This window comes from Haemorhous mexicanus, chromosome 2, assembly GCF_027477595.1.
Source record: "Haemorhous mexicanus isolate bHaeMex1 chromosome 2, bHaeMex1.pri, whole genome shotgun sequence".
NCBI classification, from domain to species: Eukaryota; Metazoa; Chordata; class Aves; order Passeriformes; family Fringillidae; genus Haemorhous; species Haemorhous mexicanus.
Window position 1 is genome coordinate 117,825,584 of NC_082342.1, and position 24,903 is coordinate 117,850,486.

Genomic DNA, 24,903 nt, shown 5'->3' on the forward strand with positions numbered 1-24,903 from the left:
GCCACTTGTACACTGGTAGGATTTTGGAATGTAACATAAGTGAAAATTTTTTTTTCATCATGTTACTGCTTTTATTCTGCGCTTCCAAAAGCCTCCTGCAGCTGCAAGGTGAAATTTATTCCCATTGAATGTTAGTGATAAGACAGGCAAAGAGATTTTTTCTTTCAGAATATGTTAATAGTTTTTATTATTATTCAGTCTTGCTTGTCATCTTAGCTCGTGAATGACCATGTTGATTTTGCTGTGATACTCCAGATTTGGAGCAGTAGGAGGGGAAAACTTCAGTATAACAGAACTTCAGAGAGACTCTTAAGTATCATGTGATTAATTCAGATTATTTGATGTCTGTTTGTCTTGGTAAAATCAGCCTTTTTAATTTATTTTTTTTTTGTATAATAGAGCACTCAATTTTTATGAATTAGCTAGTAATGGTATATTTAAAGTCCTTAGCAGACACAGAGCCATCAAAAGTCATTTCAGCAGGTGGTTGTGCTGGGAAATGGCACAGTGCTGCTTGGCACCCTGCTGCCCTCTGCCCAAATACAGCTTTGACATGGGGGCTGCCAAGCTTCCTAAGCTGAGCTAGTGCTGATATTTTCAGAGCAGAACAGATCCTTTCTGTTCCTCTGAGGGGCCTGCAAAGAGAATCTCTGCTGTTGCTTTTTGCCTCGTTGGTTCTGGTGAAGAAAATTTGGAATGAGTGACATCTGCAGCTTCCAGGGGGGGGCCAGGGGAGCACCTAAGGGCTGGGGAAGCTCCATCCAGGCCCCTTCCCTCCTGCCAGGAGCTGAGTTTAACACTCCTCTAGTTTTTACTAGCTGATGGAACTCTGTTGCAACCTGTGGGCTAGCTTTCAGTCCCTGCCTTTCTCTCTAATCCAGTAGGTTTGCTCATCACCAAAACACCATGTCCCTCAAAAGAAGTTTCATTCTCTCCAGTAGACACGGGATTCGGCGGAAGCTGATAAAGCAGCTGGGGGAGCACAAGAGGGTCTATCAGTGCAGCATCTGCAGTAAGATCTTCCAGAACAGCAGCAACCTCAGCAGGCACATCCGTTCTCATGGTGGGTTGGCTTTTCCTTTGCCTGGGATTGATTTTCTGTCTTGATTGTCATTGATTTTATGTCTTGGTTCCACCTTTCAGTTAAACAGCAGGGCTCATTTTAGGGTTTGGGATATGTATTTATAAGAGCTGGTTTTGCTTTTTTCTTTCTTTTGAGTCTCTCTAGGAAACTCTTAATTTTTCAGAACAAAGCATGAGAAGATATCTATTCTAAGATACAGAAGATATCTATCTATCTATCTATTTAGTTATCTATTGCAATAGATAGTGCAGAATTGAAGTTGAAAGTATTTAAAATTTGAATTAGGTACATCTTTTCAATCAAGGCAAGGATGTGATGTTTTTTCCAAAGCTTTTATTGCCTTTAAATTGATACATAAATATCACCCTCACCTTCACAGGCACGTGGGTAACATAGCTGTGTAAATGTCAGGTGTTTTTCCACCTGTGATTTGCAGTTCCAGGAGTCTGTGTCCTATTCTAAGGGTTCTATGAAAAATCATCACTGAAAAAGGGTGGGGGAACTAAATCAAAATTGTTGGAAATGGTTAAAATCCACAAGTTAGATCTCCTGAAATACTAAATTTTTCATCACTGGCCTGTGTATTTGCAGTGGCATGTGCTTTGGTTTCCCCTGCCTTGCCTGGAGTTGGTTATTATCAATCACTGACTACTTCCCTTTCATCTTGATTGATCCCCTCAGGTGACAAACTGTTTAAATGTGAGGAATGTGCAAAGCTGTTCAGCAGGAAGGAGAGCTTGAAGCAGCACGTTTCATACAAGCACAGCAGGAATGAAGTGAGTGGAAGGGGCTCCTGCAGGGTTTGTGTGGAAAGGCACAGTGAGATTCCAGGTGTGAGCATGCCCTGCTCATGTGAGCAGGTATCCCATGTGAGTGAGAAAGGACTGAGAGGGAGTGTTAACATCTCATCTTAGAATAATTGACAGATTTGAAAAGTGCTTTTGAGCATGTGCAAACCCTTTTCCTATAGAAAATTGCTTTCAGGCATCAATTCCAGCAAGATAAGCTGGAGTTAACTGGACCTGCATGATACAGAGGTGAGATCTGATTTGAGTTATACTGCTAAATAGGGTTGTTCCATTCTTGTTTGCTCATCCTGATTAATTTCTCCCCACTTATCATTCATTTAATGTGTGAACTCTGCCTTTTGATGCTGCTGCCATAGAAATATTAAACACACCTGTCGTTGCACCCTATTACTGACAATTTCCATTGTTGCTTGGCACCAGGGTCCTTAACTCTCAGATTGCTGCCACCTCTTCTGGAAGATGAGTCAGATCACATCTTGCTTCTCAAACAATCTGTGTCTGTGTTGGACCAGATATTCCACATCCACACAGGAGCATAGTTTTTGGGGTTTTTTTATAGCTCAGGTGTAGGAACATGGCAGGATAATACAGCATCAGAATTTTGCACTGCTGTGTAGATAAATGCCCTCTTGAAGGATTAAAAATTGGAAAGAACAGAAAACAAAAGAAGTATTTGAGGTTTAGAATTTCTCTGTCAGATGTGACTTGGCTTTTCCTGTTTGTGATTCTCAGGTGGACAGTGAGTACAGATACAAGTGCACCACGTGTGAAAAGGCCTTTCGGATAGAGAGTGCATTGGAATTCCACAACTGCAGGACAGGTGAGAATGGATAACTCTTCCTCTGCTCCATTCTGGGAAGATGTCCCCAAATCCATCTCAGCAGAGGAACTACAGAAAAGGAGTAGGGATTTAGGTTTTTGTCATCATCACAAGAAGCAACCTGTTTTTTTGATAAGAAAAGTGTAGCCAATAATCTGTAGAGCAACACATCCACTTAGGAATTGGGGTTTTTTAGTATCTCCTGCTCACCTGTGTAATATCCTCACTGGTGTTTCCTTTGTTCACAGATAATCTCTGTTGAACTTTTTTCCCCTAAAACTAAATTCCACCTTATTCCTCTGAAACAGAGGAACTGGAAAGAGGACCAGTATTAGTGGTTTTTGTAGTTTTTTGGGATTGCAATTTTCTTCAGCTTTCTCCAGCTTTATACTTGCACTAGTCTCTAAATGGTTTTTTCTTAGCATCACTCCAACCTGTGCTTTTCTCCCATAGCCATCCCTTGTGGTTACTCATATTATTTCTGCTGTGATCTTATGCTCAGAAAATGCCATCCTGGTTACTTTTATGGCCCCACAATAATGTTCAGTCCAGAATCACACAGGTAATTGCCCTTAGAGCCTAGTGATGGATCCCATGTTTAAAACCCAGATCCAGCAGAGAAGCCACCTGTCTCACAAACACACAAAACCTGTTTTCAGCTCTAAAGAGCTGCATGGTTTCTCTTGCTTACAGATGACAAGACATTCCAGTGTGAGATGTGTTTCAGATTCTTCTCTACAAACAGCAACCTTTCAAAACACAAGAAAAAGCATGGGGATAAGAAGTTTGCATGTGAGATCTGCAATAAGATGTTCTACAGGAAGGATGTCATGCTGGACCATCAGAGACGGCACTTGGAAGGTAAATTTACTGCAGATCAACCTAATTATTTCTCCTGAAACAGCAGTGGAGGTGGGCAGGTTAAGGAAATGATAGTGTGCATTAGATCTTCTTGAATGGTGGCTGTCTTTTTCTAATCAGTTACCTGATCTAGAGTTTCAAGTTTCAGCAAAATGTGACATTTATGAAAAATCACACAGTAGTGGTTCCAGAGCAATTAGCAGTCATGTGGAAGCTGCATGGCTTATTATGCAGCAGTTTAGACTGGCTGATATTATGTATTTTTCTTTCTTTGCATCCTATTCTTCCTTTTTTAAATTTTGTGTGGTAACTTGAAAATATGAAGGCAGAGAGTTAACTTGGTGATAAATACAGTGTCAGCATGTTTTCTTTGAAATACTTGAGAATATACAAAAATGAGGTTATGAGAGTTTGCTGTTCAAAATCTCAAGCATCTAAGGATATTGCAGGTACTCAAAGGCTGGAAAAAGTTGGTACTCTGCTCAACATGTATTAGAATGTGGTCAGTGCCTTAGATGATAAAGCCAAAAGTGATTTTTTAAAAAAAAGCTGCCAGATTGTTTATTTTGTGTCATGAACCAGAGGACAAGGGGCTGTAAGACACTGGCAGTGTCTCATTTTCAGCTGTAACAGAAGAGCAGGAGCCCTCTGCCCTCCTGAAAGTAGCAGAGAAAGAGGGCTGAAATCCTCTCTGAGCATTATAGCTGATGCTGGAGTGTTGCATCTCTCCTTAGAGATTTCCTCGCCTCTCTTGCTTAGTGAGGGTGAATTTCTGAGCCAGATACCAGATTGAAGTGCCAAAGCCTACTAGATCTGCCTGTTTCCTGGTGTTGACAAAAATGTTTTTGACAAAAGTGTTTTCAGTCACTTTACAGTTGCTTTAATAACCAATAAGCCATAACACATCACTTTGGCAGACTGCTTCTATATTCCTAAAACACATTTTAATTTAGAAATCACCCTTTTGTTAGCAATTCACCCTGCATTGAGGCCCTTCCCAGTGTTTCACTCTTCTTCCCAGTCTCCTCCTGAGGAGGCCTGCAGGCTGCAGTGGAAAGCCATGGTTTATTTCTTGTTTTGTTTTTTTGATGGGGACTGCTGTGTGAAGGGGTGAGGCGTGTGAAGAGAGAAGACTTTGAGCACAGCACGGAGAGCATGGTTCGCTACAAGAAGGAGCCCTCGGGCTGCCCCGTGTGTGGGAAGGTAGGAGCTTGTGCCAGTGTGCCATGAGAGCCTCTGCATTGTGGCTCCAGGGCTGCTGCAGTTCAGTCCAGAGAGGAGAAAACTGAGGAGATCCATCCATACTTTTACATACATCCATACATCTCCAAGGGTGTCAGAGGATGGTGCCAGACTCTCTTTGGTGGCGCTCAGCAATGGCACGAGGAGGAGAGGCCATAAAATAAAATACAACAAGTTCCACCTCAGCATGGGGAAGAAATTCCTCACACTGAGGGTGGCAGAGCTCTGGAACAGCTGCCCATCGAGGGTGTGGAGTCCAGTCAGGATATTCCTCTTTAAACACCTGTAGCTCCATTGTTTATCCAAGCCCACTGTGGCCATGGATGGTGGGAGCTGACAGCACAGAGATGAGAGCAGAAGTGCATTTCTGGCCTGAACTTTCCTCAGGACACTCAGCACAATGTAGAGTGTCACATGGCCTCTGTGTGTGTCAGTGCAATCTCATGGCTTGTGTTATTTAAAATTAAGTTTTTTGGCTGGTTATAAACAGCTGGAGTTGATTGTGTGCATTGGGAATCCTCTTCCATTGGAAATAAAAGTAAATTCATGGTGTAGTCATGGCATGGTTGCAGTTGAATGTTCAACACTCATGATCATAAGTCACTGTTGTCACAAGGAGTGTGGGTTTAACATGTGATTTTCTAAATGTTTAATGATTCATGGTGCAGAAGGCACTCAAAAACTCTTCAGCTGATGTGTAGACCTCTGATTTTGATGCTTTGGATATGTTTATACCAGGCAAGGTAGATTTTGTGGCTATATCTTTTTAGGGATAGATGGAACATTTGTGATTCAGAAGACACTGCCTAAATATTTCAAATTCTACTCTGTGTAATTCTGCTGCAGCTTTTTTTGGAAGTCCACTCCTTTTTTTCCTGGGAATTGGAGAACCTTGTTTTTTCCAGGAAACAAGGGGGGGAAAAAAACCCCAAACCACCTGCTTTTCCTGGTAATTTGAGGGGAAAACCCCCTGGTGTTCACAGGAATTGAGGAAAAACCACCCCAAACTCGCCATTTTTCCTGGGAATTTGGGGCATCCCTCCCTCTAAACCCCCCTGCCCCGCCATTGGGGGCTAGTTTCAAATGACAAATGGCTAGTTTCAGTCAGTTCCTTGGAACTCTGCCCCTGGATTTTGCCATGCCAGCAGTTCTGAGGCAGACTGCTAACAGGAGCTCCTGCATGTTTGTGGCCAGAAGGAATAAAAAACCAGTAAATGTGTTCTGTGCTCTCCACTGGATAGGTTTCAAAGAACTGTAGCCCTGCTAGACATGATCCAAAAGTCCTTTCTTCCTTCTTTTTTCCTTTTAGGTATTTTCATGTAGGAGCAACATGAACAAGCACCTTCTAACACATGGAGACAAGAAATACACCTGTGAGATCTGTGGACGTAAATTCTTCAGGGTGGATGTGCTGAGAGATCATATTCATGTCCATTTTAAGGTATTGTGTTAATAATCAATTACAGAAGGCAAATTGTTTGGTCAATACTGAATTGTAAGGAGTTAAATGAAATTAAAAGGGAATTGTATCACTCAGTGGTGCTCATAAAGATGCTTTTATTGATGTAATACTGTACCAGCTGAGTGTCTTTATATTAAAAGTCCTTTTATATGCAGAAAAATTTATTGAAATAAAATCCAATTCATCTCACTGCTACAAAAATTAATATTAGTTGTTTGAATAAGTTATTCCTTACGTGGTCCTGGACAGAGAAACTCTGGATTGAATGAAGCTGGAGGATATTTTAAATAAATAATATTGCAGCAGTTAATTCAAAGCAGTCTACATGGAAGCAAAAGGTGACTAGGCCTTACTTTTTGAAGAAGTTTAATGTATTAAAACAAAATATTCTTTCCCTTTACACAGGACATAGCCCTAATGGATGACCACCAGAGGGAAGAGTTCATTGGTAAAATTGGAATCTCATCAGAGGAAAACGATGACAACTCTGATGAAAGTGCAGATTTAGAGCCTCACAAGTATAGCTGCAAAAGGTGCCAGGTAGCTTTAAATACTTTCAAATTAACTTGTTTTGGGATGGGGGAGGGAGTGGAGGAATTTATGAATAATTCAGAATTTTAAATAACATTAAGGGCTCTCAAAGAGAAGGGCAGTTCTCAGGTCTGCTGTCTTCTGCAGAAGATCTATGAAATGAGGCTATTCCATAAGAATTGAGGTGGTGTCCAGTAAGGGGGATGATAAACACTAAAAAAAGGAAAGATAGATACATTCACTTTTTCCTGTGAGGAAGAACTAGAGGAAGGATCAATAAAGGAGCATTCACATCTCTACCTACCTTTTAATTATGTGCAACAGCATTTGTAATGCTTACAGCATTTCTGATTGATAGAGTCCACAGATTGATTAATTATTATGAGGTCAGAAGGTTCTTTAATGGATATCAAGTTTGGAGGAGTAAGACTGCTGCTTGTGTTCAGTGTGACTGCTTATTCTTGCCCTGCTCCATTGCAAACAGGATGGTGTTGGAAGTGCTGCTGGAATGTAATTCACTTAGTTGTCAGCTGAGAGAGGAGGATTTTTTAAAACCTCTCCCTGGTTTAGAAATGGCTTTTGCCATTTTCTAAAGAAATAATGGGTCCTTAAGGACTCTGTGCCCTCCCTGGGTGAGCACACTGTGCTGGGGCAGGTGGGGTGCAAAACCACTCAGTGAGAACAGCTAAACTGACACAGGGACAGGGGATTTTTGGTTGTTCAGCCACTGAATTGACCCTGGAAATCAGAGCTTATTTCACAGCCCACACTTAATGTGGTGAAAGTTCTTAATTTATCCTCATTTAAAGACCTGGAGATAATAATATTTCAGTTTTCTTATCTGGGAGATGGTTTTCAGTGCAAACTGATTTTAATTTTGTGTCAGTAAACATGTGAAGTTGAGGTGTCACAGCAGTTCATCATGTTCTTGCTTTCACTATGCTGATTTTCTTGCCTGACACTTCATGGGTATATAAACTATATAAAATTGTGTGCTTTCAAGTGAGGGCAGTTGGGCCATTCAAATCAGAAAGATCTTTTTGGAAGTTGGGTTTTTTTTCAGTGCTTTTGCAGGTGTTTGTGAAGTAAACAGTTGTGTAAGGGCACACTGTGGGAAATGGGAGTTGATGTGAGGAGATGGGGACACTGAACAGCCAAAGGGAAAACAAATACAGGTAACTCCTAGAGAAATCTCTCTTCTGAGCTCTTAAAAAATCTGGTTTCCTTGGTGTCAAAGTACATCTTCACCAAGCTGTGCAGTGCTGTTAGAAATGCCCTGACTAGTTCCAGAATTGGAGCAAAAACCATGTCATTATGGCACTTCACCCTGGCATGCTGGAGCACATCTGGATGTGCACATCTGGAGCTCGGTAGTGCAGCACTGTCTGTCGTAGCTGCAGCACCTCCAGGAGCTGAGCCAGAGTCACTGCCCTGCAGTGCTTGGAAATTCCAGCCCTCTAGGAGCTGCTGCCAAAGCTGCTGGTGCAGGCAGGAGCTCACCTTGGCCCTAGAGCCCAGCAGGCATTTTCTCCATCTGTGATATCCTCACTCTTACAGAATCACAGAATAATCTGAGCTGGAAGGGACCCTCAGGGCTCACTTGAGTCCAGCTCCTGGCTCTGTGCAGCCCCTGGAATCCCACCATGTGCCTGAGAGCATTGTCTAAACGCTCTTTGAGCTCTGTCTTACTGCAGTGACCAGAACCTGGGGAGCCTGCTCAGTGCCCAGCCATCCTCTGGGGGAGGAATTCCTAATACCCAACCTAAACCTGCCCTGAGACAACTTCAAGCCATTTCCCTAAGTCCTGTCAGTGTCACCACAGAGCAGAGATCAGTGCCTGCCCCTGCTCTGTCCCTCACAAGGAAGTTTTAACTGCAGTGAGGTCTCCCCTCAGTCTCCTCTCCTCCAGGCTGAACAGACCAAGTGCCCTCAGTGGCTCTCACAAGGCTTCCCCTGCAGACCCTTCACCATCTCTGTAGCTCTCTGGACCTTCTCCAGTAGTTTAATATCATCCCTATACTGTGGTGGCTAAAACTGCTCGCAGTACTCAAGGTGAGCTGGTGGAGGTTAAACCTGGCTGTTCCTCAGTGCACGAACAACTCAAGGTCCTCTTCTTGTGCAGAAGTGGAGACACCATCTCCATCTAGAGAAAAGAGTGAATTGATGTCCTGTAGCAGTGTGCTTGTAATATCCAAAGAGTTTGAGGCCTAAACCCAGCTGTCACAGGTTTTTCATCTAGTGGCACACTGGATTTTAGTGGTACACAGGATATTTATGTCTGCTCAATGTTACCTGCTCATTGCCATGCCCGAGGACTTTTTTCCCCCTTCCATTCACTATTGGTTCATTCCCCAGCTGACCTTTGGCAGAGGGAAGGAGTACCTGAAGCACATCATGGACGTGCACAAGGAGAAGGGTTATGGCTGCAGCATCTGCAACCGGCGCTTCGCCTTGAAGGCCACGTACCACGCGCACATGGTCATCCACAGGGAGAACCTGCCCGACCCCAACGTGCAAAAGTAAGGCTTGTTCCACTGAGAAGAGCTGCCTGCTTGGAGTTCTGGTGGTTCTGCCTCCTGGGGTGCTCTTAGGGGATTTGGCTGTGCTAAAATAACTGTGAAATGGGGGGGTTAAAATGTTTATGATGAGCTTGAAATGTGTGTCGCTGGTGATTAGCTTCACACGGATTGATGAGTCAGCAGCCCCCCGGTTTGGGCTTTGCAAAGTGTAAATCAGTGATTTTAATAAATGGTTTTGAAAAAAAATCGAGTGTATAGCAATGCCAGACTGCTCCAAGCTTGCAGTCAACTTGGGGCTTTTTTAAGGCTCATTTAGAAAAACTTGTGCTTCAAGGAATTTTTGGAGTAATTAGTATTAGCAAATGAAATACACTTAGTGACAGAGATGCCTGAGAATCACCTCTGCCTTGAGAGAAGAATCACAGGTTTTGGTCTCTTTGGTTTCAGATACATCCATCCATGTGAAATCTGTGGCAGGATTTTTAACAGTATAGGAAATCTGGAAAGACATAAGCTTATACATACAGGTAAAAATGTTGTTTCTTTATAATTATCTATGCCAAAGAGAAATTTCTGTTGTCAGTGCCTGCCTTTTCTTCTTTTTTTTTTTTTTTTTGCTAGAGGATTTTCACTCTACATTACAACAGGACAAATATAATATTTATTGTTTTCCAAAGCAGGTAATATTAATGAAGGTATTTGATCTGGGCACACAATCCAAATTCCTAATTAATATGTTTGCAGGATTCACCTAATTCTGTATTCTGTTCTTTCCCAAATTCTTATCCATGCCACCTTCTCGCCATTACACAGGCTGAAACCTGCTATTGCAAAATCATTTTTAACAGCTCATTACTATTTCATGCTATTTAGTCTTCTCCTACCTCAGGCTTTATCTTCTTTGTCTCACACAAAAAAACAGCTTTTCTCTCTCTTCAAAGTCTTCTAATTTGGGCTACAATATCCATGAAAGATATCCTTGTCAGCATAGGTGGGCTGTTGCCCTCTAATTCACTACTTTAATCAATTTTTAGGAGATGCACATTACTCATTAACATTTTTTTTTTGTTTATGTTGTCTTTTAAATTTATTTTCAAGGTGTAAAAAGTCATGCTTGTGAGCAATGTGGCAAATCATTTGCTAGAAAAGACATGTTAAAAGAACATATGCGAGTCCATGATAATATCCGAGAATACTTGTGTGCAGAGTGTGGCAAAGGTATGTCTGATGCCTTGTTTTCCATTCACTGTGATACTGAGTAGCAGGTGAATATCTGAATTAAAACAACTGTCATGCTGAGAATAGTGGCAGTGCTCTAAATCCTGCATTTTTGAGAGGTAGAAAATGTATTAATCAGGAGCATAGTTGTTACGTCAGCTGCCCTAATTTTGTACAGTTTGGTTTCATGGGCTGTAACACAACACTGATTTTAGTAGCACTTGTTTCTGTCGGGTTGAGGAATGCCTGATTTGCAGCACAAAAGGGAATGCAAGTGGATTTTTTTCATTCTGGGCTGTTTACAGGCTTAAAAAATAGAGTAATTACTCTCTGGAAGAGCCTTAAGAGTCAAAGTCACTTTGACTTTTTAAATTTCTTGTGTTATAACTTGAACAAGTCTGAGCTGGTTTTAGTGGAAGACAGTAGTAAGTTTGACACCTCTAAGGATGTTTTTTCTTTGCTTGTCCCTACTCTTTTTCCATCAATGATTACTCAGATGTTTTCCAGAGCTTTTTTCCTGGAATTAAAATAATAATGATGAAGTGAATTGCTACATAAACAATTAAAATATGGAACTGTGGACTTGCAGCAAATGTAAAATAGAGCTGTTGGTTAACAACATGAGCCTGATTTCTCCCTGAAGGTGGGAGTGATGGCCTAAGTGTCCTGTGCCTTCTGCCTCACAGGAATGAAGACAAAACATGCCCTTCGTCACCACATGAAGCTGCACAAAGGGATTAAGGAATACGAGTGCAAGGAATGTCACCGGAAATTTGCACAGAAAGTCAACATGCTGAAGCATTATAAGAGACACACAGGTGAGGGCTCCAAAGATGGACAGAAGTTGCACTGAATCAGTTAAATCTTTCCCAGGAGGACTCTTACCTAGAGCAGTCAGACAGTATGACAAAAACGAATAAAATATGTTCTGCTCTTTGAAAAGTGAGGTTTTGTCCTGTCCTCAGCCAGGACTGCTTGTTCTACAAATTCATGCAGATTAGTTGGTATCAAGTTTTGGTTTTTTTTAAGGCTCTTGGTCTAGGGTAGCTCTCTACAGTGGTGGGGGTTTAAGTTAGTGTTCAGGTTGTGATTTCCCAAAACAAAATTTTACTTCCCACATCAGTTTTTTCTGGGATTTATTTTCTGCTATATATGGATATAGTGGAATGGCTTAGCAAAAAGTAGCTGGTGAAGCTGGGCTTCTGCCTTTTTTTTTTTGTCTGGGATTTTTATTTTTTTAATGTTACTAATACAAAACTAAGAAATGTCCCAGATACCTTTAGGCTGCTTTCACAGGTGCCAAATGTGCTTTTCATGCAGGAATCAAAGATTTTATGTGTGAGCTCTGTGGCAAGACGTTCAGCGAGAGAAACACAATGGAGACTCACAAGTTGATTCATACAGGTAAACCCTCTAAAAAGCAGTATCCAGCAAAAAAATACCTTCATTTTGCTCCCTAATTTTGATTTAGAGTTACCAGTCTTGGAACTAAAGTTGCACATCCTGTTACCAAACATAAATTATTGCTCTCATTGAGGCGTTGGCAATCTGATGCTCATCCACTGGGTTTCCTTCCTTCCCTCTGCCACCAGTAGGAAAACAGTGGACGTGTTCAGTGTGTGATAAGAAGTATGTGACTGATTACATGCTGCAGAAGCACATCCAACTCACCCATGACAAGGTGGAAGCCCAGAGCTGTCAGCTGTGTGGCACAAAGGTTTCTACCAGGGCGTCCATGAGTCGACACATGAGGCGTAAACACCCAGAGGTGAGTGAGTTTGAGTGGTGGACTGTGGAATTTTTTAACTTTTGTTTTTTAAAGAATGTTTATGGCCTTCAGTGACTTGAAAGGAATGACTTTCTTTCCCTCTCTTTTTTTTTTTCCCTGTACTTTTGGGCCCAGTTTTAAGTAGTATCTGTGAAACATGGACTTAACTGAATCAGCCATTTCACTATCTGATTCTCAGTCCCTAAACATGAAGTTCTTCTGATTATTTAAATCTCTTTTCTTTTTCTACTCTGGCTTAAATATATGTTTTTTCATGTTTTGTCTCCATCCATTAGTGAGTATAATGGATTCTTTTTTTCCCATTGTGTTCTCTGTATTCAGAAGTGATCTGAAAGAATTGGTGAATAGAGAGGTGATGGCAGCATCTGCTGATGATGCAAAATTATTCTCAGTATTAAAGATGAATGCTGACTGGAGAGAATGTGGATTAGAGGGATGTTTTGTCTGACCCCGGCAGGGTTTTTCTGTGTTCTAAATATTGTGTTTCTCCTTAGCATTTCCTGTTTAGGTTTGATTAAGGCTTGTCTGTTCCCTTTGAGGCTTTTTAAAAAATTTTTTAACTACCAATTTTTCATTAGCATTGCCTTGCTGTTTTATCCTGATGACTGTGAAGGAAGTAAACAAAATGCTCTGTTTATTGATTTGGGGATTTAAAATGCAGCTACATATCTGGAATCCGGAGGGCAATTTGTCTCCATTCTTTGATGAGCTGAGATGTGTAGATTCATCTGAAAATAATGAAATAGGACACAGTTGATAAGTTTATAAATTGAAATGCTAACATAAGACTTATTTTTTCCAAACATGTTGTTTTCTGTAGAATTCAGCACATCCCAGAGGGTTATGTTCTGTCTAGAATATGAAAATGGACATGTTCTTTTACTGTGTTTAAATTTTGCTGGATTGGAGAAAGAGGGAAAAGGTGATATGCCAAAAGGTTATTTTAAAAAAGCACAGTTAAGTACTATGTAAAGGTGTATTAAGTACTATGTGTAAAGTGTGAGATTACTGTATTAAGTATTGTGTGTAAAGTGTTAGATTCCAAGATTCCATCACTTTTGCTAGGTGATGGGGTTTATAAGGGAAATGCTGTGCTGTTTGACTGTGGTTTGCAGGGCTGCAGTTCTGCAGCTGACACCTCTTTGTGTTCAGATTCTTTCAGTGAGGATTGATGATTTAGAGCCGCTGCCAGAGACAACCACCATTGATGCCTCTTCAATTGGGATTGTTCAGGTGAGTTCCAGGCCTGCTGCAGGGTGAGGTGGGACAGCACTTTTTGGGTACAGAACACAGCTGGGCGTGGGCTGATGGGTGAGGAATGTGCTTTTTTAGAGAGTCAGCCCCAGTGGAACATGTCCAAGCAGCCACAAGCTGCTGATCTGCTTGGTTGTATAACAGGCAGAATGTAATTACAGGGTGAGGTCTCAATCCCTGGAGTCAGGATTTTGCTAAAGTTTGTTTCTTTGCTTGAGAACTGACAGTAAACCAGCTTCAGGTGATTGTCTCTTACTTGGAACCTCACTAATCAAAAGGACTTGATGTTTTGTTTGGAAATGTGTTGCTCCAGCCGGAATTAGCCTTGGAACAGGGTGATTTACCGGAAGGGAAGCAGCACATAAAAGCTCCTAAAAGTGGCCAGAAAAGAAAACAAAAGTCAGGTGAGGAGGAGGAAGCTCAAGTGCCTGAGGACCCTGCCTTCAGTGAATACACAGAGAAGGAAGGTGAATTCACAGGGAATGTTGGAGATGAAACTAATTCAGCTGTACAGAGCATCCAACAGGTGAGCTGCAGGAGGAGGGTGATGGGTGGCATTGCTTAGAGGGGTAACCCTTCTTTTGGTTAAAATGTCACAAAAGAGTGATTGGAACATTTGATTGGATAAATTGTGGTAATACAAAGATGGGTTTAAAAACCCAAGAAGTTGGACCAATAAGCTCCTCATGTTTGTTTTATTTCCTCTGGTGTTATCATCAATTTGCTTGCAAGATATCACTAGCTGGCTGAAGCTGGGATTAAAATAATGAAAGTTAACTTGTCTGTTTGTTCTGAATGTTCCATATCCCTCTCTCCCATCACTATCTTACTTCTAGACTTGTAAATCGGTACATTCCAAGTTTCCTACTTTCCCATCTGTGTGTGGCTTCTCTTGCTGGCACCATGTGAGCCCACCAGCACTTCCCTGGTATTTGGTGGTCACTCAGAATCTCCAAGGCTGAGTGTGGATGCCATGGGACAGAGAGAGAGAAACGGCAAACGTTTCTCACAGCAGCTTGTGAGAAGTTTTAAAGAGCTAGAAAGATGTGAAAACCTGTTGACTATAAACAATTTGCAGGTGCTGTTTCTCTACTTTATTTTTCTGTTCCTCTCAAGGACAGTGAGTGAGAAAGATGTTTCTGTTAGTTAGCCAATAGAATAGAATCTATCGTACCACTCTATAAAAACCGCGCTGTTCTTTTGAATAAAGCCTTCCTTGCCTTTTCTACCATCCTGCCTCTCGCCTGTTCCTGCCCCGACCTCGGCGCTAGAGTGACAGCTGAGGTCACCTTTGTGTTTCTCCTCAGGTGGTGGTGACCCTCAGTGACCTTTGTGTTTCTCCTCAGGTGGTGGTGACCCTCAGTGACCTTTGTGTTTCTCCTCAGGTGGTGGTGACCCTCAGCGACCCGAACGTCACAGCCCCCTCCAGCTCGGTGGGACTCACCAACATCACTGTCACCCCCATCACCACAGCAGCTGGCAGCCAGTTCACCAACCTGCAGCCCGTGGCCGTGGGCCACCTGTGTCCCCCGGAGCGGCAGCTGCAGCTGGACAGCTCCATCCTGACGGTCACCTTCGACACCGTCAGCGGCTCGGCCGTGCTGCACAACCGCCAGAGCGACATCCAGCTCCCACCACAGCCCGAGGCTCCCAACCCCCAGTCCGTGGCCCATTTCATAAACCTGACCACCCTGGTGAACTCCATTGCTCCCCTGGGGAACCAGATGACAGAACAGCACCCCCTGAGCTGGAGGTCAGTGCCTCAGACTGATGTGCTGCAGCCCCCGGCGCCGGCCACGCCGCAGCAGCCGGGCCAGCAGCCCGTTCAGACAGAGCAGCAGCAGCAGCAGATGTACAGCTACTAATTTATACTTGGGGAAGTGCTGGCGTGGACAGTACTCAGAGACACAGAAAAAACACACAGACCTTTGGAAAATTTCTACTAGGATTGTTTGCTGGATACCAAACAGAGATGGGAAAATGTTTATGCGATGAAATTTCAGCTGAAATTGGCAGATCACCCTGCAACACCCCAGTCTGAGGTTCTCACGCTGTCTCTAGACCTTGCACTGTTTTAAAAAATAACAGAAAAGGGGGGGAAAAAATCTCACCACAAATTTAGCACCCCCTTTTAGTTGTGCACTAAAATTGAGATTTGACAGGTGCATCATCACACACCTTAACCAAAGCAGGGAAATCCTAAATTTTGCAGCACTTGTGATGTACAAAAACCCTTTCAACCATACCATGTCACTTCTTTCCAAGTCTGGAAATGGCACCTGAAGACCTTGTTCAGAGTGGGTGGAATGTCCTTGTGGTCAGCTGGTAGAGACTGAAAGTGAAAACACAAAGGGGCAAAACAGGAATTGTCTTTGTTTCTTATCTTCTTTAGGTCTTGTATCTAACATCATCGGTAAAGTAGGTGGAATTTGGGGTTTTGGGGTGGGCATGAGTGTGGTGTGGAAGAAAATATTACCAATTATTTCCATTTTAGTCATGGGAAAACCCCTGTACCCATCAGACAGTGATAGTGCTACTTGAGCCAGAGAGCTGGTCTAATGCTGAAGCAAACTTTTATGGTCTTCTAGTCAAGTTTCAATCAAACCAATTACAAACTGAAAGAAGAATGTGATACAGTTTTATGTAATTTTTAAAACTTCCTCTTTCAATCTTGCTTTTAGCTAATAGGCCTGAAGAGCAATCAGTCCCCTTTGATGAAGTTCAGGATGTGAATTTTTTTTCAATTAGACTTATTTCATCCTGTAATAAACATTTGAGAAAGCATTCTTTTTATATATATATACACACACATATATATATATATATAGCCTTTGTATTTTACTGTGTGTTCCTGGTGAGTATTTGTGTGAAAAACACTGTTACCAACACAATTCATGAATTCTTTCATCCCCATGTTGCTGCTTCTCACCAAAAAAAAAAAAAAGTATGGATTCTGTTCCTTCTGTTCCCAAATTTCATTTCCAAAGTTCACAGCCACACACAAGGTTATGTGAAGTGCAAGAAAAAGAAAAAGGAATGTCTGAAGCATTTTCTGTGTCCTGCCACATGGAGTCAGTGTGCCCCAGTGTATAAAGGGCAAGGTTTGCATGACTGCTGGGATGCAAATCCTGGGCTGGGTCAAACACATCTGTGCTGCCAGAACCCCTTCATTTCATTCTCCAGCCATGGATGTGCAGTCTGGACTTTTGCATGTCAAGAAGATAGTGTAATTCCCACAGGGAAAAGGAGCTGGTAGCAAAAAGGAATAAACTAAATATATATATATATATAATATGCATATGCATATATATATATAAATAAAATGTTGTTGCTTGAAATCCTGAAGGGCAAACCCTGCTGTGGCTGAAGAACAAGGTCCTTTGGGGCAGCAGACAGAGCCACAGAACTGTGCTGAAGGGTTTTTTTCCCCTGAGGATAAAGCAGCTGCTGTGTCTGACAGTTAGGATGGATTGGTGGTTGTAAAAATCCTGTCTGTGCTTATTGTATTTATGAAAAATTCTATGTTTCAGCAGAAATATGAGTAGGAATGACTTCAGCTTTGAAAGTCTCTGTTAACATGGACTACTTGACCCTTAAAGGTTGCCTTACAATCTCTACAACAAATTCTCCCAAAGTATAAATGTCTGGATATTAAAATTAACCTCCAGTGCTTTTCTTGGTGCCATGGCTGTGTCCAGAGGCTTGGAATACCAGGGTTTGTGTAAAGCTGCAGGACAGGGATAGCAAAGGGGTTTCTGGTGAGAGAATTTGTGTGTCAGAGGAGCAGAACTACTTCTGATTAAATGTCAGCAGGTTTATAAAATACCTGCATGGCAGGGACCAGTATTTGATGGGACAAGGATGCATATCAGAAAGAAAGGTACCTTTTAGCAGTGTGGGAAAGAGAATTTTTAATTCCCTGCTCACTTCTGTCTTCTTTAGGCACTTTACACACAAATACTGTGAGATCCTGTAGTTTTTTAGCCTCCCAATATCCTGAGTACAGTTCCTGGATTATTTCACCACTGGCATGAGATAGTTCAGTTTCTCCTCAGATGTCCTGCCCACAAATGCTTCTGTTTCACACCAAACCAATGGGCAAGAAGAACCCAGGTTTTATTTATTAAATATATTATCTACCTGAAACTTCTCTCCTCCCCTGTGTTTGCCTAATTGGTAAAGGCACATTATCTTTTGTCAGGTGAAAAAGGGGAAAAAAGGGAAGGAAAGCAAATTCTGAGATTCTGTGAAATGGAGAGGTCAAGTTGTTGTGGTAAACACAGAATTTTTACACAGTCAGAGCTTTGTTGAGATACATGTAAATGGTGATTAGGCTTTTAATTGGGGAGGAAGAGGTTTTTTACCTTAGCAGAGTCCATCTTCTCTATGTTGATACTACTGACAGTGGCATTTGTGCTGCATTGAATTAACCTGCATCATTTTAACACATAATTTCCTGCTTGATAAGAGTTGCACTCAGAGGAAATCAACCTTTAGGGACCTCTCTGGCTTCCCAAAATCTCTATCCTAATATAATCCCCTGGTTTTCTGTACTCTTATGGGGTTTGGCATCCCTCCCATGCTACCTGGCCTCAGTCACCTCATCCAGGCAATAGGATCTTGCCTTTCTGGCAGTGGTTGATTCCAGGTGATTTTAGAAGGAATGATCCCACAGGAAGTGCTTGCATGCTGGTTTTCACGTAGAAATGACCCTCTTCAATCTCTCAGAATCCCCAAAATCATGGAACAGCCCAGGCTGGAAGGCACCTCAAAAGATGATTGATCTGGTCCAGCCTTTTTCTGGGGAAAGGGAGCATAGGTGAGGTGATAGAATCATAAAATCATCATTAACCTGTCTAATTGCATCTTTTAAACCTCCAGTGACACAAGTCTGGGAAGGTTGTTCCAGTGGCTGATTGTTTTTCCTGTAAAAATTACCTTAAATAATGTTCAGGAGAGGAAAATATAACCACTGGAAAGGCTTTGGTTAGGCCAGGCAGTAGAAAGCTCTCTGAATATGATCTTCCCAGGGCACTCCTTTGAGACAGGATTGTGAGTTTCTCCACAGCCCTTGCTGTGGTGCCTCATCATCTCCCAGCATGATTTTATTATTATTCCTGTTATTAACATCTCTATGAGAAAACAACTGTATCTTGGGTGTGCTGCACCATGGGGAAAAAAAAATCCAGAATAAATTATTCTGTTTGCTTTTTGTTTCAAATGGTTTTGTTTGGAGATGTTGGAAATTGCTGCCTTTTCAGACAGAGCTTCCCTTGGACAAGCAGTGACTGCTCTCCCAACTAAGCCTTTTCCAGGTGAATACCAAAGTTGTACTGATGCTGTTTCAAACTGCACAAGAAATAAAACCACTCCACGAGGGATGTGCAATCTAAATTTCCTCTGCCAATCTGTTCCCTGCCTTTTCAGCTGTAGGATGTGAAGGCTTTCTTGTTTTGCATAACAGCTGTTCAGTCACAAACTGGAATTACTTTGAGCCAAAGGAGTGATGTTGTGTGGTGTTCTGTGTATTGTCATTGTTTATTGCTAAGACTATTATTTAATTGAATGCTGTCTGTGGCACACTGGGCTCTGAAGTAAAGGAGCATCGAGGTACAGAACCCTTTCTCTGCCAGTGTTATTCTTTACTGTTCCTTAATCAAGATATCAAACTTTTTTTTTCCTTCAAATCTCTTAGATTTACTCCAAAAGCAATAAGGTTAACTCTCATCCTCTGGAACTTTGTACATCCCAAATTAGAGAAACACGGGGTAGCATTCTAAAATATTTATTCTGTAGCTTGTTATTGGTAATAAGAGAAAGCAAAAGAGATTGAATCTTTCATCTCTGTGCTGAGTTCTCTCAGGAGAATTGACTGTATCAAGTGTTACTATGCTTTAGAAAACAAATTTTTTTTAAACTATGAAAAGTGAGTATTTTTGCAGAAACCACCAGCCAGTCTCCTGCCAAGCTAACCAGCCACATTTCTGTACTCTTTTATTGTTCCAGAGATTGCCTGAAATTAACATCCAGGTAACAGCTGGATTTATTTCAAGAACTGAATTCCCTGCCAGGTTGTCAGTGATTTGTTCTGCATACACAAAGATGTCTCAATTTCTCATCTGGAAAACCAGGAATGGAATAAATACCACACATCCAAGTGACAGTCATATCCAAACTCTAGGTACCCCATGCAGATACATGGGGTAGATACCTTTGTGAAATCTTGGCCAGTGATGAGATTTCCTTGCTGCTGTTTACAGTCATAATAATGTCACTCCTGATTCCTTTTAGCCTGACATTTATTGTTAATTTATCTGTAAACCCAATGTTTACACTTGGAAACTTTTTGTAACTCTTTAACCATGGTATTCTTGGCCCTCTCATTATTGTCCTCATTTGTAAAAGGAGATGAATATTGGAGGAGGATCTGCTCATCCTCACTTTGCACAGCAAAGCTCTCCTTGAAAAGCACTTCTGGAGACAAACATGCAGCCAAATGACTTGAATCTCTGAGATTACCAAGGATTCTTTCCAAATAGGGGCTTTTGCCCTACAGCAAACCCAATGTGTCATGGTGGCAGCAGGGTAAAGGAAAAAAAAATTTCTATCATGTTTCTCGTCAGCTTGACTTGATAGTCCTGAGTGTTGATTTTGCACTCTTCATGGCAGGAAGCTGCTAAAAAATCAGTGGAGCCATGGTTGGAAAGGATGTTTCTTGCCCTAGGATACCTTGAGAAAGCTTTTTCTGGATTTATTTTCCCTCCTGGGTGCTGCAGGGCTGTTTTGTATTGCATCTGTACTGCTGCCATCTCAGTTCAGACAGGATTCTGCAGTAGAATCTTAAATCACAGAATGGCTCTGTTTGGAAAGGGCCTTAAAAATCATCCAGTCCCACCCCTGCATGGGCAGGGACACCTTCCACTGTCCCAGGTGGCTCAGAGCCCCATTGTCCAACCTGGTCTTGGGCACTGCCAGGGATCCAGGGGCAGCCACAGCTGCTCTGGGCACCCTGTGCCAGGTCCTCACCAGCCTCAAAAAGAAGAATTTATTCTTAATACCAAACCTAACCCTACTATATTTCAGTTTAGAGCCATTCCCCCATGTCCTGTCACCACATACCCTCAGAAAAAGTCCCTTTCCAGCTCTCCTGGGCAGCTGACAATGGCTGAAACATTGGGTCACTCATCCAAAGAGTCCAAGCTTGCTAAATCCCCAATATCTGAGCAGCAAGTGTCCTGGAGATTTCAGTGTCACCCCCAGAATAAGAATTCCAGCAACACTTGGGGTGTAAAGCCCTTGTATTCCTGCTTTATCCAGGAAGTTGGCAAGGTTTATCCTGTGTTGGCCAGGTGCAGTGTCTGCTTCGTTGTGACACTTTTGAAAAGCTGATTATTGGGTGCAACATCAGTAGAGCAGCTGATATGAAAAGCAAGAAAAACTACTGGGTTTGGAGGTTTATTTCATGTAAAGTTGAATTTTTAAGTCCTAATATCTTTGCTGTCACTTGAGAGCTTTCCTGCGTTTTTCTGTTTACTTGCAGGTTTCAATTCGAGAAGGTTTTTAAGGCAAAAAAAAAAAGGAAAAAAGAAAAAAAAAAGTAGTAATGGCAGAATGAGGAGTTAAAATTAGGAGAAACAAGTGATGCTCATTTTCTGCAGATTCCCACCCTTCTGCTGCCCACCTGAGCCTTAGGTGTGCTGTGCTGGGTGATGGAGGCTGAGGGAAGGAGGCAGCACAAGCTCTGGCTCGTTTGGCAGAGCTGTGGCGTGGGGATTGACGTGCAGGGTGTTGTTAATGAGAGCAGCCAGCAGCCAGCTCTGCCTGCCTTCCCCTCAGTGCAGGGTGTTGTTAATGAGAGCAGCCAGCTCTGCCTGCCTTCCTCTCAAGCCACGTGCTCATTTCAGTGCCTCTCCCAGCACAGAGCTCAGGGGAACCTCTCAGTCTCCAGGACTCGTGTCTTTCATGTTCAGTGAATGTAAAATCAGAATCCTTTTAGGCTGGGAAAGACCTCTGAGATCATCAAGCTCAAGCTGGGCCCAATCCCCTCCTTGTCCCCAGCCCAGAGCTCTGAGTGCCACCTCCAGGCCTTCCTTGGACACCTCCAGGGATGGGCACCCCAAACCTCCCTGGGCACTTCCAATTCTGACCACCCTTTCTGGGCAGGAATTCTTCCTGATGTCCAACCTGAGCCTCCCCTGGCACAGCCTGAGGCCTTTTGTCCTGTTCCTGGTTATCATGGAATGGTTTTGGCTGAAAGGGTCCTTCAAAATCATCCAGTCCCACCCCCTGCCATGGACAGGGACACCTTCCACTATCCCAGGTTGTTGAAAGCTTCATCCAACCTGGCCTTGGACACTTCCAGGGATCCAGGGGCAGCCACAGCTTCTCCCCACCCTCATGGGGAAGAATTCCTTCCTAATAGCTGAACTAAACTCTCTTTCCGTTTGTACCCATTCCCCTTTCTCCTGTCACTCCAGTTCCTGATGAATTGTCCCTCTGGTTTCCCTGCAGTCCCTTCTGGCACTGGAAGCTGCTCTGAGGTCTCCATACAACCTTCTCCTCCCCAGGCTGAACAGCCCCAACATTCCCAGCATCAAGAAAGGGATTCAAAACTGGGGGGGAAGAGGGGCCTGAGGGGCAACAAGGCACATTGGAAGTACAGCTAAAAAATATGTGAGAGAAGACAAGCTGAGCCTGCAGTGCTGAACTGATGGCAGGCTGTGGCTGGCTGCAGGGCTGTTCACTAATCAGTGATTATTGCACAGGATCTGTGTTCTGTTACCAGGGCTGCTCACTAATCAGTGATTATTGCACAGGATCTGTGTTCTGTTTCCAGGGCTGCTCACTAATCAGTGATTATTGCACAGGATCTGTGTTCTGTTACCAGGGCTGCTCACTAATCAGTGATTATTGCACAGGATCTGTGTTCTGTTACCAGGGCTGTTCACTAATCAGTGATTATTGCACAGGATCTGTGTTCTGTTACCAGGGCTGCTCACTAATTAGTGATTATTGCACAGAATCTGTGTTCTGTTACCAGGGCTGCTCACTAATCAGTGATTATTGCACAGAATCTGTGTTCTGTTACCAGGGCTGCTCACTAATTAGTGATTATTGCACAGAATCTGTGTTCTGTTACCAGGGCTGCTCACTAATCAGTGATTATTGCACAGGATCTGTGTTCTGTTACCAGGGCTGCTCACTAATCAGTGATTATTGCACAGGATCTGTGTTCTGTTACCAGGGCTGCTCACTAGTCAGTGATTAATGCACAGAATCTGTGTTCTGTTACCAGGGCTGCTCACTAATCAGTGATTATTGCAGAGGATCTGTGTTCTGTTACCTGTACAGGGAGATCTGTTGATGCTCAGTGTGTGAATTTGCCATAAATTAAACCCAAAGTTTTAGACTCACACACTCTGTGTGTTGTTATGTGCAGCAACATGCAGAAAGCAAGCAGGGAGATGCCCAGTGATAAGAGGATGAAGAAGGCCCACGTTTCATGGCTTTTGGGAACTGTGGAAGTGAGGCTGTGAGCAGAGTTTTCTCAAGGCTGATTGTCCTTTCTCATGCACAGAATAAACCTCTGTGCTGCCTGCATGCAAGTCAGGCACAGGAGAGTTCTCAAGGGGGTGACACTGGAGGAAAGGGGGGCATAACAATTAAAAAATCCCCCCTGAAAAATCAAATCAGCTCATTACAGGAAAGGGTGGGGAAGTACTGACCCCAGATCCTTGCTCTGCCAAGGGAGGTACAAAAGAATGCTCTCAGTCTGTGACACTGGCTGGTAGATAAAAAAAATTAAAGAAACTGCATGCTCACACTCCTTTTCCCTTCTCTCCACATCAATACCCTGACCCTCATCAGAGCTTTCAAAGGAATAAATACCTTTGTTTGACCAGCACAGAGATGGCACTTGTGCCCTCCTTAGGGAGTAAAATTCAGGATTGCTGAACTGCAAATATGGGTGCATAGGCTGGGGGTGTTGGGGCAGGAGTGGGTTCCTTTTGAGGCTGTGTGTGTCTTTAAAAGTGAAAAGTAGCTGCTTTATTGCCCTCCTGTGAAGTCCATGCTGATGCAAACAGAGTTTTGCTGAAGAGACTGGAATCAGTGACAAAGCACCATTTTTAAAGACCAAAAAAAGAAAAGGAAAAAAAAAGAAAAAAAAATCTTATATTGCATAACCAAAGAGAAAAATTGGAAACTCTGTCCTGAAGGCAAATGCACCTATTTCTCATTCACTCTCCTCCCTTTTTCACTACTTTTTTTCCCATGAAATACATGCAAATCCCAACATGCACTAAGTTTTCCTCCAGGCATGATATACTCGTGTGGTTATTTAAGTAAGAAGTGGGTTGAACAGAGATATGAGGTGTTCCCAGCAGAAAGAGCCAGGAAAAGTGTGCTCTGTTTACTGCTTTACTGTTGTTCTGAAGTCATGCACTCACCCCTGAGAGCATCTGCAGGTAGTAAAGGGGATAGCTGTCATTCTAATTATACAAAACACACATTTCCTTCTTCATTTACTTTGTCTTCTCACACTACAGCCACTGTTTCTGAGTCTGCCTACTTGGAAAGGTGTCTGGAAATTAAGTTGTAAGCATTTTATCAAAATGAAGAGTGGTTTAAGGAGTAATTCAAGTAGAGCAAGAACTTGCTGTTATCAATTAATGCTTGAAAGAAATCACAATTTCTGGTTGCACAGGACACTTATCAGTCTGGAAGCAGCAAACCAATGTGTGTGGTCTGTGCTTGGCTGCAGATCCTTCCAGGATCCTTCCAGCTCTCCATTGCCTTTGAAAGTGCCTCTGTTTGGGGTGAAGGATATTGAAAAAAGTGGGGGTGAGCCTAAATTAACAGAAGTACAAACAGAAGGATTAGAGGGTGGGTGGGGTGCAGAGGGAAGGGGGGAGAGTTGTGGGTGTTCAGGTGGGATGTGGGAGACAAGGAAAGGGCAATGTGGGAGGTTCAAATAAAATACACAAACCAGGAAAGGGGATGTGGATGTTCAGGTGAGATGTAGAGACCAGGAAGGGGATGTGGTAGGTTCAGGTGGGATGGGAGACAAGGAAAGGGGATGTGGACACTCAGGTGGGATGTAGAGACAAAGAAAGGGCAGTGTGGGAAGTTCAAATAAAATATAAAAAATGAGAAGGGGATGTGAGAGGTTGGGATGTGAGAGGTTGAGGTGGGATGTACAGACAAGGGGAGGCTGTGCCATTATGGACAGGAGGATTTCAAAGTCTCTGCCACAGTTTTCCCTCTGGTGGTTTTTGCCTCTGGTCCTTGGGATATTGTGGATACTGGCGTTGGT

General features: G+C 42.7%; 1 protein-coding gene across 8 annotated transcripts in view; it reads left to right on the top strand.

Annotated features, from left to right (window-relative positions):
* The window catches only part of PRDM15 (PR/SET domain 15), a 35,203-nt gene extending 16,220 nt beyond the window's left edge, over positions 1-18,983 (top strand). For 5 of the 8 annotated variants that reach the window (XM_059840089.1, XM_059840094.1, XM_059840090.1 and 2 more), the window contains 16 exons: positions 882-1,063; positions 1,766-1,860; positions 2,626-2,713; positions 3,407-3,574; positions 4,683-4,777; positions 6,126-6,257; positions 6,684-6,818; positions 9,165-9,328; positions 9,776-9,855; positions 10,427-10,546; positions 11,233-11,364; positions 11,867-11,950; positions 12,139-12,314; positions 13,488-13,568; positions 13,903-14,115; positions 14,975-18,983. In XM_059840089.1, coding sequence (XP_059696072.1) covers positions 882-1,063; positions 1,766-1,860; positions 2,626-2,713; positions 3,407-3,574; positions 4,683-4,777; positions 6,126-6,257; positions 6,684-6,818; positions 9,165-9,328; positions 9,776-9,855; positions 10,427-10,546; positions 11,233-11,364; positions 11,867-11,950; positions 12,139-12,314; positions 13,488-13,568; positions 13,903-14,115; positions 14,975-15,454 — 2,425 coding nt within the window. In that variant the 3' untranslated portion in view covers positions 15,455-18,983. The remainder of the gene's footprint in view (positions 1-881; positions 1,064-1,765; positions 1,861-2,625; positions 2,714-3,406; positions 3,575-4,682; positions 4,778-6,125; positions 6,258-6,683; positions 6,819-9,164; positions 9,329-9,775; positions 9,856-10,426; positions 10,547-11,232; positions 11,365-11,866; positions 11,951-12,138; positions 12,315-13,487; positions 13,569-13,902; positions 14,116-14,974) is intronic. The other 3 variants (XM_059840091.1, XM_059840093.1, XM_059840092.1) reach the window with 3 other exon arrangements.
* The last annotated feature ends 5,920 nt before the right edge of the window (positions 18,984-24,903 follow it).